The 15394-nt window shown below is 38.7% G+C and overlaps 1 protein-coding gene across 2 annotated transcripts in view; it reads left to right on the top strand.

Annotated features, from left to right (window-relative positions):
- Positions 1-31: 31 nt before the first annotated feature.
- Positions 32-15394, top strand: part of AP3S1 (adaptor related protein complex 3 subunit sigma 1) — a 68797-nt gene continuing 53434 nt past the window's right edge. Inside the window, exon 1 of one of the 2 annotated variants that reach the window (XM_040622561.1) lies at positions 32-226. In XM_040622561.1, coding sequence (XP_040478495.1) covers positions 158-226 — 69 coding nt within the window. In that variant the 5' untranslated portion in view covers positions 32-157. The remainder of the gene's footprint in view (positions 227-15394) is intronic. The other variant, XM_040622560.1, reaches the window with a different exon arrangement.

Here is a 15394-nt window from a genome sequence, read left to right as displayed (position 1 = left end):
GGCCCCGCCCCGGCCCCGCCCCGCGGCTCGGGAGCGCGCGCACGCGTGTGCGGGAGGGGGCGGGTGGGGAAGGATCGCCGGCGAGATCCTGAGGCGAGGCTCGCGCGCCCGCCCCCGCCCTGGCCCCCAGCGCCCACCCGGTCGGCCCGGCTCAGCCATGATCAAGGCGATCCTCATCTTCAATAACCACGGGAAGCCGCGGCTCTCCAAGTTCTACCAGCCCTACGTGAGTATCCCGCCGCCGCCGATCCGCGTGAGGGGGAGTCGTTGGCGGCTGGCAGCGTCCTCAGGGCGACCCCCTCAGGCGCGCCGCGGCCCTTCGCGCGCCCCCGGCCGCCTCGAGCTCCCGGGCTGTCATCCTCTCGCCGGGGGCGAACGGGGTGCCCACCTCCCGCCGCGCTCCAGTCCTCCGACGTGGCTCTGCCCAAGCGGTTCCTCCGCCCGTCTGTGGGCTGGGCGGCTTCCCGGCGGCGCGGGCGAGGCCCTGGGCACTTCCCGGGGCGGGGGGACCTCGGCGGTCGGGGGACTGCAGCCCACCCGCGCCCGCGAGCCCACCCGCGCCCGCGAGCCCACCCGGCGCTCCGGCCTTCCCGCCGCCCGCGGCTCGGGGCGCGCCGAGCGGCTGGGGCTCGCGGCCCCACCTCCCCGACTCGCAGCCTCTCCCGGCAGACTTCTTTCTCTCCTCCTGGGGACAGACGGGCTACTGTTTTTCCCGGTAATCCTCTCGTCGCGCAGGGACTTGGGCTTCCTGCGTTCGGCTCGGCGCTCGCTCTGGACAGTCTCTCCTGGGTGCTGCCTCCCAGCCATCGGCCGCCCAGTGTGACTTTAAGGTGTTATTAGAGAAAAAGATAAGGAGGACCGAACATTTTTTTATGGGGCTTTTCCCCTAGTGGCCGTGAAGGAGGTCCTGCAATAACTGGCGACGTTTGACCCGTGACAGCTGTGACTCTCCCCTACCTGAAAGTTACGATGGCAGCTGCTGGCTTGGCCTTTCTCTACCGAAGGGAATTGGGTCTCGTTTGTAGCTGTTCTTCTACTTATGAAGAATGGCCATATTCGTAAAACTCTCCGTGGCGTGTAAATGGTGTTGCAAATAATGCGGGAGGTTTTAAGGGGGTGAAGATAAGTCATTTCTTAATGAATGAGGGAGGGTGACAGGTGCCTCTCTGAAGGCAAAATTCACGAGGTAAAACATTGAGCTGTCAGTGTAGGGTTTCATGTAGAGGTATTAACTATTGGGTCGTATTGGGGCGTTTTGCTTATAGTCAGAAATGAACTTTCAATTAAATATTGAAATTGTGCCAAGGCTAGCACTTCTGTGCAGATAAACCCCAGATGGAAGTGATGCCTGCCGTTAAAAATTAAATGTGAATATGTCGCTTCGCTTAAAATGATAATGCAGTCTGTGGAGGTGTTAGCTGAAGTGAGAAATCTTGAGCTTATTCCTCATTTCCTTAAGTAGTTTTGCTTCTGCTGGTGATAAAGAATGTTTTCTCCTGTTCCCGTTTGGTTTTAGTGTAGTATAATTCAAATATTAAGGCTCTTGTTTATGAACTCGATATTGTTTTTTAACCCAGAATAAAATCGTGGTTGATTCTTCTGAGTGGAAAAAAAAAATGCCCTTAACTGTACCTTGTTACCCATTTACTTTAAAATATAGTACTGGTCTTTATTGAAAGAATCTTTTTCTTAACTGTATTCCCTGGGCCATCCATTTGCAGTATAGAAAAGGTATTTTGCAATACTGAAATAGAAATCAAAGCTGTGTTTTTTCATGTCTACACTTAATATTAGTATTCAAAATAGTAAGTTTCCTGGCTAATTCATAATATCAGTGTAACCACTCATGTAGTGTAGAATTTAAGCATTTACAGAAAGATGTATTTAATTTGGAAATCCAGGAATACACTTTACTTAGAGGTAGCAGTGAAGATTACTGTGGGAAGAGGTGGTTCTGGCGTCAGTGGCAATTCTGGTGTCATTTTTGGCCATTGCATTAGTGACAGTGTTACTGGGAGCAGGGAGCTAAGAGGTGTAAAAAGAAGAACCTAGTGCTTACTGGACGTGTAGAAGTGGGTATGCCAGGAACTGTTTCTGAGCATTAGTCTTTCCTAAGTTGGGTTTGGCAACTATATTTGTTTTTGTTAGTCAGGAATAATGTAACAGAACTTATTTGCTCTTGCTAGATCATAACCAATTTGTGGGCGGAAGTCTTTTCCATTCCTTTATTCCATTGGCCAATTTGTCAGCATATACTCATTTCATGCCTACCGTGTCCAGGCAGTGTTTTAAAATCTGGAAATGAGCAAACGTAACTTCTGCTCTTTCGGCAGGGGGTGGACAAAGCTAATAAGTAGAACGAATATGTGTGTGTGTATATATATACATATATATATAGTAAGTGCTGTGGAAAAAATAAAGTGGGGTAAGGTGACAAGGGAGTGTGAGGATGACTATTTCAAATGGGACAGTCAAGTAAGTCCTCACTGAGAAGGTGACATTTGAGCAAAGACTTGAAGTAGGTAAGAAAGCCAGCCTTTCAGGTATCTGGGGGTCGATCATTCCAGGCAGAGGGAGCAGCAGATGCAAAGGCCCTGAGGATGGAATGCTTATTTGAAGATCCTGTCCTGTTTGAAGAACACCAAGAAACAGCATGGCCAAAGCAGACTATGGAAGGAAAGAGTATTTGGAAATGAAGTCTTTTTGTATAGGGCTTCAGAGTTATTCTATTCTCACTGCCTGGAATGTCCTTCCCCTCCATTGCCAAATGTCCACATTTGACCTCTTGTTCCACATTTAACTCAAACATCACTTAAGCATTTCCTGAAGCTTTTTATCTTGCTGGATGACTCCTCTTGGTTCTTAGGATTTTATTTTTATCTTTATTATGGTACAGTATTCAGTTTCACAGCCTATAATTCCTTGGGGCATCCTATAGATTCCTTGAGAGAAGGTATCAGGTTTTAGATATATTTGTGTCACCTCTAGCAATCAGCATTAAATTTTGGATATAGAAAGCTCTCAAAAGTCTTTGCTTAATGTACTCATTAGATTCTCCTACTCTAATATGGAGTTTGGATTGGAAGTGACTTCCTAAGGCTCCTTCCACCTTTTAAAATTTTGTCCTGCATTAACTGGAAGTTTTAAGAATTCATACCTTCAGGATAAAAGCAATGGTGGAATAGCTGTTATTTCAGCTGTTTCTATTGTAAGTTGAAGACGTTTCTAAGAAGTACATATTCAACAAGGCTGACAGTTTTGAGTGTAATTTATTAAGCAGCCCTCAAGGGTGTGGTCCTGATAAGATGCTGAGATTTGATTCCAACAATAACGGTTTAGCACTGAGCAGTTTGAAAACTGTTGAACCATTTGCCAACCAGTTTCCCTTATTGCATTGGATTTCCATTCCTCATTTATCCTTCGTCTTTTTTTTAAAAAAAATTTATTTATTATTTATATTTTAATAATATCTACACCCAACATGGGGCTCGAACACAAAAACCCGAGATCAAGAGTCACATGGTCTTCCAGCTGAGCCAGCCAGGTGCCCCTATCCTTCCTCCTGATACAACAATCTATATGTTCATCTTTACCCTTTAATACTGCAGATTTCCATTTCCTGCTGTAATATGTTTTTAGATTTTTTAGATTCGATTGTGCCTCCCAGATGCTGTGAGGTTTGATATAAATGAAGTCACATCTATTTTGCTAAACTAAAGTTTTTGGTTCATTCTGCTAGAGTCAGATATTAAGAATTCAGGGGTGGACTCAGAATGTCATCACCTCTTGTTTTTGTCCTCTATTTCCTTGAGCTATGATTGCAGAAGTTCAAATGTTTTCCTTGGTTTAATAGTTTCTTTAATTGATGGTTAGCCTTAGCAATTTGGCAACAGTAAAGTCTGATCTTTTAATACTTGCCTGGCAATATTTGTGTATTACCATAAAGAACTAATGAGACATATAATTAATAAGCCAGATTTATTTTTATATAGCCATCAAACAAAACCCTTGGGTTTTGATTCCTTTGTTATTAATAAACTATGACATATGACTTTAAATAAAGTGAACATATTTTTCTTTTATATGAATTATAGTAGTTGTTTCCACAGATACCAAAGATTGTGCATACATAAAATGCACTGTTCATACGTGAATTACAAACTGTTATATACTTGAGTTGCCTCAGTTTTCTTATAAACTAAATCTGATTATTATTGTCAACTAAATGCAAGCCCTAGAAGGGACCAAAGATTGTGCTTTTTTGAATTTGTTGACGTAAAAAGCAAAAATTATAAATACATGTAAGGTTTTTTTCATTTTTAAATTTTTAAGGAAGATGCATCCATGTTTACTGATATCTTTTCTTAGTGACTCTTAAGACAGTGTGGCAGATGGGATAGCTAAACTTCTTTTTATGGTCAAAATATAATTATCAACAGTTCTAAGGATTAAGGTGTTAACACATGGTAACATATACTATTTGAGCTGTTTTGTTAAGAAGAGAATTCCAAATGATTTCATTTCTTTCCATATTAATTAGGATGCTTTTGACTGCATAAGTAGCGTTTTATGTAGCCTGACTTAAATTTGCTTGAAAAGAACCATATTAGGATATATAACAGGAAGTACAGAATAGTAGATTCCAAATTATTTGATTCAGCAAATTAGTGACTTCATCACAGATCCAGTTTCTTTTTCTTCCTCTGCCTTGCTCTTCACAAAGTTGATATTTAGAGCCTGGTTCCTCATTGAAATCAGTGGTAACCAGTTTAGTCTATAAGCAGAGTGTGATCTCTTCCTGCCAGCCTGGAGTATGTCTTCGCCTTCAGTCTGGTCAGTTCTACCCCCAGATAGATAATAGCTTACGATAATCAGGATCCACCCTTGGAGCTGAGGGTGGAAACATGAATGAATTTAGTATTCTGTTGGAAAGGTGTAAGAGAGAATGGATGTTGGGTAGGCAAACAGGTGTCACTATTCCCTCTTGAGTAGTGCACATTATTTCTTTTGAATAGATACTATTATTTCTTCTCCCATAATTTTACATTGCTTCTGAGGTTGTTAATACCAGGAAACACATATTGATAATAAGTGATTCTAAACATGTACCACAAAAGGTCTTAGTTCAAGGTATTCCTTATATCAAAGGATCTTTGAAAAATTCCAATTCCAATATAATCATAGTTTTTGTGGAAAGTATCCTTGACGTCTTGCTTTAATTAATTAGTGTTTATTAATATTAAACGTGTTGAAAATTGTAAAGAAGGAAATAAAATGTTCAGGGTTACAGTTATTTTTGGCTTTCATGGAAAGGTTATAAATAAGACAACATTAGAGGTCTCTGCCTTTCAGAGAAGCAGAAGGCCTTGTATAGGGTGGCTGTATTATATTTCTTTAGTAAAGCTGTTGATTGTTAAATTACTTAATTTGTAAATACATTTCCGTTTTTGTGACTACGTGGAAAATATTTAAGTATTCAGATCACTAAGGTCATCTTGATTTCACCATTCATAGTTAACTATTAACATTTATTATAGTTCTGCCTATAATGTCCCAGTGTAGAATATATATCTTTTAGACATTAATAACATAAATGAATGCATTGAAAATGTTGGTGGATTTATAGAACATTTGTGGCTTTAAGATAACTAAATATGTTAACATCTGGCTCTTCTATTGTTAAAATGTTTAAAAATACATTAATGTAAATAGCATTTCAGGAAATTGCATTCATTGTTTTCTCTGTGTATGTCTTTCTTTTTACAAAATTGAACTTATATATGTGACCTGAGTGTATGAGGGCCCTTCTTTTTTCTCATCCCAAAGAGAAATATTTGCTGATTTTCTTTGGAGAGTCAAAGAATTGTTTCTTGTATTTAGTACTTGGAGTTGTCTTTGTACTTGTGAGTTTTGGATTTCTTTCAGTCAACCAAGGTGATTCTGAGTTGTCCACCTAGAGGAGCCAGTCTTCTTCCATCCTCTTGTCACATGAAACTCTCACATTGGGATAAATTACACTTGTTCTTTCCTTGCCCATTCTGCCTTATCAGCCTTCCCCTTACCAAATCCTTTGAAATGAAGTATGGGTAAGCAAATTTTTTTACAGAAAGATCACGCAACTCTCAGAAGGATATTGCTGGGTAGGAGGAATAAAGGCCCGCATTCTAGCTAATAGGTGGTACGTTCTGAAGACTTCACTTCTAGATAGGGCTTTGAAAGGAGGAGTGGTCTTTGTGGATACTCCCTGACCTTTCCGTTGTTCACTCTTCTTTCTGTCTTGCCCAGCCCATATTTCTTCCACAAATATTTGTTGTTTGTGTGGCCCTGTTGGAAGAACAGGTAATGTGATGACTAAGACAGATGCCATCCCTGCACTACAAGTTTTGCATTCTAGTGATAGGACCTAGACAGTAAACAAATTATGTAAAATTGTGATAGCCTGAAGAAAAGTGAAACCGTGAAAGGGGGTAAAGAGTGGTGGGGGAGAGACTATTAGGTAAGATCATCAAGGAAAGCCTCTTTCATGACGTGACATTTAAGAAAAGAACCGAATGAGGTAAGGGAGTGTGTGAGAACAGCTGAGGAAAGAATATTTCAGGCAGAAAATGGTGCAGGGTCCCTCAAATGGGACCAGAGTAGGTGTTGAGGAATAGCAAGAAGGCAAGCTGAGTGATCACAGGGAAGAGTGGCAAGAGATGAGGCTGGAGAGAAGGACAGGGCCAGCCCCTTTCTCATTTCTCTCAGTCTGATGACATCATCCCCAACATGCTGTCCACAAGAAGAGGTATTTCGCCTTGAATCCCACTTGTAGTTTGCACAATTGAACAGGGCCTCTGGTCTCTACAGGATAGGCAGTGATGCTTTCTTCTGCTCATTTTCTTCTCTACCCCAGTTATCATTAGGCTCCAGAGAGGTGGGCGTGCTAGCCCGACGAATGAAGGTAAAAGTGACTGCCCCACTTCTGTGCGGCCTCGGGAGTAATGAGACCTGTGATCAAGCTGCTTCCATTTCCTAAGTCACCTGTGAAGTCACGAAGAAAAGCATTTATTTTTCTCAGACATCTCACAACCTTAATTATAGGTGAGCACGGTTGATGTGAAGCCCAGTAGACCACCTCTGTTATTGTGCTGAGAAGCGTTTACATCTTTCCTGCCTTGTTTGAAGCCTGGTGTAATTCAGGAATCTCTGGCTGTCAGTCATTATTCTCTTTGTTACCCAGGAGAAAAGGACTCTTTTTCAATGTGCCAGACCCATTGAATTGTTTAGATTTCTGTGTGCTAATTAAATGGGGAAGATTGCCAGTTTATCCCACCACAAATATATTCTGCTATTTCCTGTCATTAATATATCTTAGTGCGACGGTTCCAAGTCTTTTAAGATGAAAAAATATACATAAAATTCACCATTTTAAGCATACAGCTGTGTGGCATTATGTACATTCACATTGTTGTACAGCTGACACCACTATCCATATCTGGAACTTCTTCATCTTTACAAATTGAAACTTTGTACACATTAAACACTGACTCATTCTCTCCTTCTCCCAGCCACTGGCAACCACCGTTCTATTTTTTGTCTCAATTTGACTACTCTAGGAATGTCATAAAAGAGGAATCCTACAGTATTTGTCCTTTTGTGACTGGCTTGTTTCACTTAGTAGAATGTCTTCAAGGTTCACCGATATTGTAGCCTGTGTCAAAATTTCCTTCCTTTTTAAAAAAGACTGGTCGATCCATTATAGGTATGCGTACACTACGTATTGTTTACTTGGATTGCTTTAACTTTTTGGCTGTTGTGAATGATCCTGCTGTGAACATGGGTCATTAGATATACATGGGAACACGAGTGTACAAATACCTGTTTGAGTCCCTGCTTTTTGATTCTTTTTCCACCCAGAAGTGGATTTGCTGGATCCTATGGTAATTCTGTGTTTAATTTTTTTGGGAATTTACTGTACCATTTTCCATGGTAGCTGTACCATTTTACATTCCCACCACAATGCGCAAAGGTTCTAATTTTTCCACATCCTTGCTGATACTTGTTATTTTCAGTTTTTTCATTACAGCTATCCAAACAGCTGTGAAGTAGTGTCTTATTGTGATTTTGTTTTACATTTGTGTAATGACAGTGACGTTGAGCATCTTTTCATGTACTTACTGATTATGTATCTTTGAGGAAATGTATATTAATATTAAGTCCTTTGTCCATTTTTTAACCTGGTTGTTCTGTTGTTGTTGTTGAGTTGTAGAAGTTCTTTATATGTCCTAGATAACTAGTTCCTTATCAGATACACAATTTGCAAATATTTTCTGCCAATCCATGGGCTGCCTTTTCACCCAAGCGATGGGATCCTTTTTCAAAGGATAATGTCCTTTGATGCACAAAAGTTTTTAATTTTGGTAATGTCCAGCTTATCTTTTTTTTTTTTTTTTTTGGTCTCCTGTGCTTTTGGTGTCATATCCAGAAAATAATTTGTGATGATTGCATAATAGTTCATTGTATAATGTATCAGAATTTATCTAGCTAGCCTACCATTGTGGACTTTTATTTTGAATCAGGTGGTTTTTTTTTTTTTTAATGAAGATTAAATAAGAGAATACTTACACATAATACAGACTAATAACAAAATTAATAATAACAGTTATCTTTATTATTACTACTATTTGCTACCTCCTACTCTTGGTTAGAAGATTATGTAGCTAAGGAACTGTAGAATATTCCAGAGATCATTCTCAGATATTTTTTGCATTTCTGCAGAATAAATTATCTCTTTGTAGGCTTTGTTTTGGAATGAACTTATTTCTTATTACAGAATACAAAGTCCTCCAAAATTCTTCCAGAGAACAGTTTCATAAGGAGACTTTTTAGGAGAAAGTTAGTTATAAAACTTACCCCAGCTTTTTTTTTTTTTTTTTAAGAATGACCTAGTCTTTAAAAGATATAATTCACATTCTATAAAATTCACCCATTGAAATTGTACAGTTCAGTACAGTTTATTGTATTCACAGTTGTGCATATGACCATCACCATGATCTAAATTTAGAACATTTTCATCAAACCAGTTGAAACCTAGTACTCATTAACAGTTACTCCCCAGGCCCCATTACCCCTTATTCCCTGGCAACCACTAATCCATTTTCTGAGTCTAGATGCCTCATAGAAATGAAATCATGAAATATGTAGTCTTTTGTGACTTGCTTTTTTCACTTAGAATGACGCTTTTAAGATTCACTGTGTTATAGCATGTATCAGTACTGCATTCCTTTTAATGGCCAGATAATATCCTGTTGTATAGATAGAACACCGTTTATTTATCTCTTTGTTATGTGATGGATGTTTAGGTTGTTTCCACTTTTGACTCCTATGAATAATGCTGTGAACATTATATTTGTGTGGACATTTGTTTTCATTTCTTTTGGGCATATATCTAGGTATGGAATTGCTATGAAAGCTCTGTTTTTAGTTGTTTGAAGAACTGCCAGAGTGTTTTCCAAATGGTAACATTTTACATTCTCATCAGAAGCGTATGACGGTTCCCATTTCTCCATATCTTCATTAACTAACCCTTGTTATTGTTCCTTTTGGATTCTGACCATCCTCGTGGATGTCAAGTGGCATCTCTTGTGATTTTGATTTGTATTTTCCTACTGACAAACGATGTTGAGCATCTTTTCTTGTGATTATTGACTATTTGCATATCTTCTTTGAAAAAAAGTCTTTTCAAATCCTTTGACCGTTTATAAGTTGGGTTGTGTTTTTATTACTGAGTTGGAAGAGTCCTTTATGTATTCTGGATGCAGGTGCCTTATCAGTTATATGATTAGCTTTTATTTCCTTCTATTCTGGTTGTTAACATTTTCCTGCTCATATCATTTGTAGCACAAAGATTTTTAATTTTGATGTACAGTTTTATCTATTTTCTTTGCTCGTGCTTTCGGTGTTGTATCTAAGAAAGGTTTGTCTAATCCAAGGTCGTGAAGATTAATACCTGTGTTTCTTTCCAAGAGTTTTGTAGTTTTAGTTCTTATATTTAGGTCTGTGATCCATTTTGAGTTAGTTTTATATATGACCTGAGGTAGGGATCTAATGTCATCCTTTTTGCATGTGGCTGCATAATTTTCCCAGCCCCATTTGTGGAAAGGACAACTGTTCTTTACTCACTGAATTGTCTTGGTCTCTTACTCCAGCTACCACCCCTCCCCCAATTTTACCTCGTGCTTGAGTTCTCTGACCTTTCAGCTGCCACCGTGGTTCAGACTCTCTCTTTAAATATTTTAAACTCAGCCTGTAACCTTCTCAACTGTGTGTTCTTTAAATTAAAAAAAAAAAAATAGGGTCTTTGCCACTGAAACTGGGAGATAGTATAATGGATGGTAGTTTTAGAGTGTTAATAGCTACCATTTATTGAGCACTTTCTTTATTGTGCTAAGCGGCCTTAATACATTTTTATACATTGTGAGGGAAGATACCAAAGGGTTTTTCTCAAAGAAATTTAATGAAGGATCTGGGCCAAGTACTAATACTCTTCCTTCCACATTTGGGATTTAAGGTAGCCCCATTCTCATTGCTTGTTCTTTATGCACTCAGGCTGAAGTGATGCCTACTCACATAGCACCAAGTCTCCATGCAGACTTCCTGCTTGGAAGTCTGGCAAAAAAAAACCCACTCACTGAATTTTCTTTGCTGGGACCTTTTCTTTTTCATGATTTTTAAATGTTGGGGTGCTCTGAGGCTTAGCCTTCCTACCCCTCTTACTTTTAATGAAAAGTGAACTAATTGTTTTTCATATATGTACCTTGCTCTCCTGATCCTATGCTTTTGCCTAGTTTTTCTTTTTTTTTCAGCTTTGAATGCCATGCAATTTCGTATTCTCTATTCTCTGAATCTCTAAATTCTACTTATTCTGTAAGTCTCTTTCTTGACCAATCTGTCTCTTTTTCGAAGATGGTCTTGCTACTGAAAATCATTGTTCCCCTTTACCTCTTGTAGTATGTTATTTGTATCATTCTTATGTCAGGAATTGCTTTCTAACTTTTATTACAAAGACACCTATTTCTCTCTGGGAATATTAAAAAAGACAAGATACAGAACACTAAATAAAAGTTTTAAATGGTTATATTAATCTTATTTCTTCTTTTAAGCTCTCAGAGAAGAGGATCTGTTTCTCTTTCATCTTGGTAATCCTTGATATTCTAGCATCTAGCAGAGTCAGTGAATGCATATTAAGAAAAAATTCTCTGAGTGTGTGTGGGAGGGAGGGATGAGGATTATGACATATTTACTATTTGGTTAGAGGGACATTTTGGTTTTACAGTTGCCTTTATGGCATAGGCATAAGAACAGGAAAGGAGATAGGAAAAGAAAAAGTTTTGTTAGTGGGTTACTGAATCTTTAAAAATTAATTTTCATTAATGCATTAAGAGAAGTAGTTAAAATAATAAAAGTTGTTGGCCTTTTGTAACTCTAGTTGTCTATAGACTGGTGTAATCTAGGAGTTGTAACCAACTGAAATGTATCTGTTGACTTCTGTGATGAAGCTATAGTGTTAGGAAATCTGATCAGCCTGAAGCAAGCTCCAGGCTTTTTTATGAAAGCTATTAAGTTAAATTGATTAATAAAGAAAGGGAAATTGTCTTATGTCAGCAGAGGCTTGATTTGTTTAATCTTAGACACTGGATGTTTGATTAAAATTTTAAGGCGTTCTTTCCGATATTGATTTTCTTAGATGAGTATTGCTGGCATTTTAAGAAAGATGATTATGAGCAGCATTCTTGAAGTTTATATGAGAAATTATTTTCACTGATAAAAAAATAAGACATATTTAAGGTTTAGCTTACATAATCCTTAATTTGTTTATAAACAATAGTATGGTGCAAAAAGGATAACTTTCCTTAAAAGAAAACTCCTTATAAGATCTTTACACCTATAATTAGAATTCTAGAGCTTATTTTACAATCCCAGAGGCAGATGTTTTAAGTAAGTCATTGCTAATCCATGCTTATTATGTGCCAGGTATTGTTTTTAAGAGCTATATGTATTTTAACTCAATCCTCCCAATAACTGTATGGGGTAGATATTGTTGTTATTCATGCTATAAATGTTATGTTATTCAGGCACAGAGAGGTTAAGTAACTTGTTCAAAGTCAACACAGTTAATAAAGAACATATCCAGGATTAGACCCATATAGTCTGGTTGCAGGTTCCATACTCTCTTTCCTTCTTTCTTTATTTTTATTTTGTTTAACAAAGTTATACAGACACATAGGTTAAAGGATCTAATAGTTCTTCTCTAAGGCTTATTATGAAAAAGAACATTCTTTTATTTCCCCCTTCCCACAGGTAAGTACTTTTAGCTGATTACTCAGTATTCACATGTCTCTAAACAATGTGCTTCTTTTGCTGCCTGATTTTTTCAGTTGCAGGCATAATCTATTGACTTCTGCTATTGAAAATGCTTATTTAGCTCCCCACCCTCTCCCTCCCAACATCTATATCCTTCCCAGTCTTCTTACTGTTATTTCATAATACTGGTTAGAGCAGTATCTGGTGTTTTCATTAATTTCCTGTGTAAATGTTTTTCCTCACCTGAACCATGTTGTAAATTGTGCTTAGTTTTTTCTTTCCTGACAGTTTATTTTCCTTGGAAATAAATAATCGCGTTTTTCTTTGATCTAGTTTTTTATTTACTTATCACTAATTCACATCTTTGTCAGTTGTCGCAATCATATGCTTCTTCCATCACTTTCATGTTCCTGAAGAAATCTCTTCCAGAATCTTTTGACTAAGCCCAATCTAGACCTGTTGGATGGTAAATGTCTCTGTTGTCTTTGGAATATCTTTAGTCTGTTTTTATGTTGGACCTCCAATTGCTTGATTGTGTGGTTTATTACCTTACCATGGTGGAACTCATCCTCCAGTAACTTCTTGAGAAAGGCCGTAAGGAGATAGATTATTTGAGACCTTGCTTGCCTGCAAAGAGTCTTACCGTAACTTCACATCGTCTGTCTATAGAATTCTAGGTTGGAAATAACTTTCCCTCAGAATTTTGATGGCATTGCCTCATTACCTTTTAGTTTCCAGTATTGCTATCAAAAAGCTTGAAGCAATTTTGATTGCTTTTTCTTTGTGTATGATCTATTTTTACTGTCCCGAAAGTATGGAGACTCCTGTTTTTAAGATTTTATTTATTTATTTGACAGAGACAGCCAGCGAGAGAGGGAACACAAGCAGGGGGAGTGGGAGAGGAAGAAGCAGGCTCCTAGGGGAGGAGCCTGTTGTGGGGCTCGATCCCAGAATGCTGGGATCACGCCCTGAGCTGAAGGCAGATGCTTAACGACTGCGCCATCCAGGTGCCCCTTGAATCTCTTTTTATTCAGCATTCCTCTTGACTGTTCCATTTTTCTTATTTCTTATCTTCTGTTTTCTGTCCTTTTGGCCCCTTTGACTCTATTTTGTGGTTGACTTTTTTCTCAACTTTATTTTCCAGTCTTTCCCCTAAACGAAAAATTTCTCCTTAAATTTTTAATTACCATGAGCTCCTTTTAAAATTACTGAATGTTGTTATAGTATGCTGTTTTTGTTTTTAGTTGTAATTTCTTTATTACTTTTCTGATATTAATGATAAATATTTTAAAGTTTTCTCTGCCGTACTTGGAAGCTCTGAATCTGTATCAGGGGTTGTCTATATGAGCTGTACTTGAGATTATCAGGCTAGGCGCTTTAGCTGGTGAAAAAGTGGCAGTTGCTGTTAACAATCCCCCAAATCTTAGTGGCTTAACACAATAAACGTTTATTTTTCACATAAAGTCCAGTATTGGTGATCCTGAAGAGCTAGAAACTTCTTTGTGGGCATTTGTTTGTTGATTTTGAGGAAGGGATCAAAGCAACTTCTACATCTAGTTAACGTGGGAGATCGTGCAGGAGTTTTTATATTTTTAACAATCAGCTCACCTGGGAGGAAAAAGCTATAATTTGTAGCATTTGCTACATGGTGTCAGTACTCCTATGATGGCCAATTTTCAGGCTATCAGCATGGTGTCACAGAAGGCAGAATTGGGAAGAGATAAGCACAGTTGTCTTTCAGTTGTGCCAGCCGAGGCATTCCATTGGCCAGAACCTGGTTGTGTGGGTCTATGTTAATTCAAGGAAGAATGAAAATATTGTTGAATGGTGTGTCCGGGAAGTAGAGGAACTACATTCTGGTGAACAGATAACAGATTCTGCCATTGTTGGAACTCCCAACGGCATTATGTTTAGATCTAGGTAGAGTTCCTGGAGAAGTTTGTGCCAGGCTCCTGCCTAGAGTGTGAAGGAGGCCTGGTTTAGGTATTCTGGGAACTGATTGAAAAAAAGGGCGAGCATCAGGTATGTGTACATGTGCCTAAACTCCCTGTTTTCAGTATGGTTGTCTGTATTTGCTTTTTATTGCTGGTCTGACAAATGACCACAAACTTAGTGGCTTAAAACAGTACAAACTTGTTAATCACACAGTTCTGTGAGTTCCAAGTCTGATATGGGATTTACTGGGCTAAAATCAGCGTATCATCAAAACTGCATCCCTTTCTGAAGGCGGTAGGAGAGAATCCATTTCCTTGACTTTTCCAGCTCCCAGAGGCTGCCCACATTCTTTGGCTCTTGGCCCTCTTCCTTCATCATCATAACCAACTGAATCGCATCTCTTTGATTGTTCTCTGATCACATCTTCCTCTGACCACAATCCAGGAAAGGCTCCCTGATTTTAAGGAGCCACATGATTAGATTAGGTCCAGTGAGATGATCTGGGATAATCTTCCCAACTCAAGGTCGTTATTTTAATCACCCCCTTTAAAGTCCTCTTTGTCATGTATGGGGATATATTCATAGTTCCAGGAATTAGGATGTTGTCATCTTTGGTGAGCTATTATTCTGCCTACCATAGTACCCCTTGCTCTCCAAAGACCCTCTGTTTTATCTACTCCTTGAAATAAGTTTATAGATTTTTCTTGGGGATGGCAGAGGTAATTTAGTGGTCCTTCTACCTCTGAAACAGTCCTCCTTATTTTACGCTCCTCTTTTCGTCTTCTCTTCTAGAAGTACCTAAAAGCACCAATTCTTGAGCCTTTGGCTATTTCGTGATACAGATTGGGTTAGTTCTTGGGTTTTCCTGTCACCAATTTGGGATTAAGTTTTCTGAGATTTACTTAATACTTGACCACTCATTCAGCCACTTACTAAAATTTGCTGCCCTGTCTTCTTTCTCATTTTGCTCATCCTCGTGGTTTATGCCCTTTAAAAAAAAAAAAAAAGACAATTTTGATAGTTTTAGCTGGCGTTTGAAAAGGCCACAAAAATAGTTGTTTTGTGCATTTAATCTACTGTCTTAATTAGAACAGTGCTCATACCTTTAAGTACTACA

The sequence above is a fragment of the Ursus maritimus genome, unplaced genomic scaffold, assembly GCF_017311325.1.
Source record: "Ursus maritimus isolate PB19 unplaced genomic scaffold, ASM1731132v1 scaffold_5, whole genome shotgun sequence".
Taxonomy (NCBI): domain Eukaryota; kingdom Metazoa; phylum Chordata; class Mammalia; order Carnivora; family Ursidae; genus Ursus; species Ursus maritimus.
Note: the sequence above shows the minus strand (reverse complement) of the source record. Positions and strands in the feature narration are given on the sequence as shown.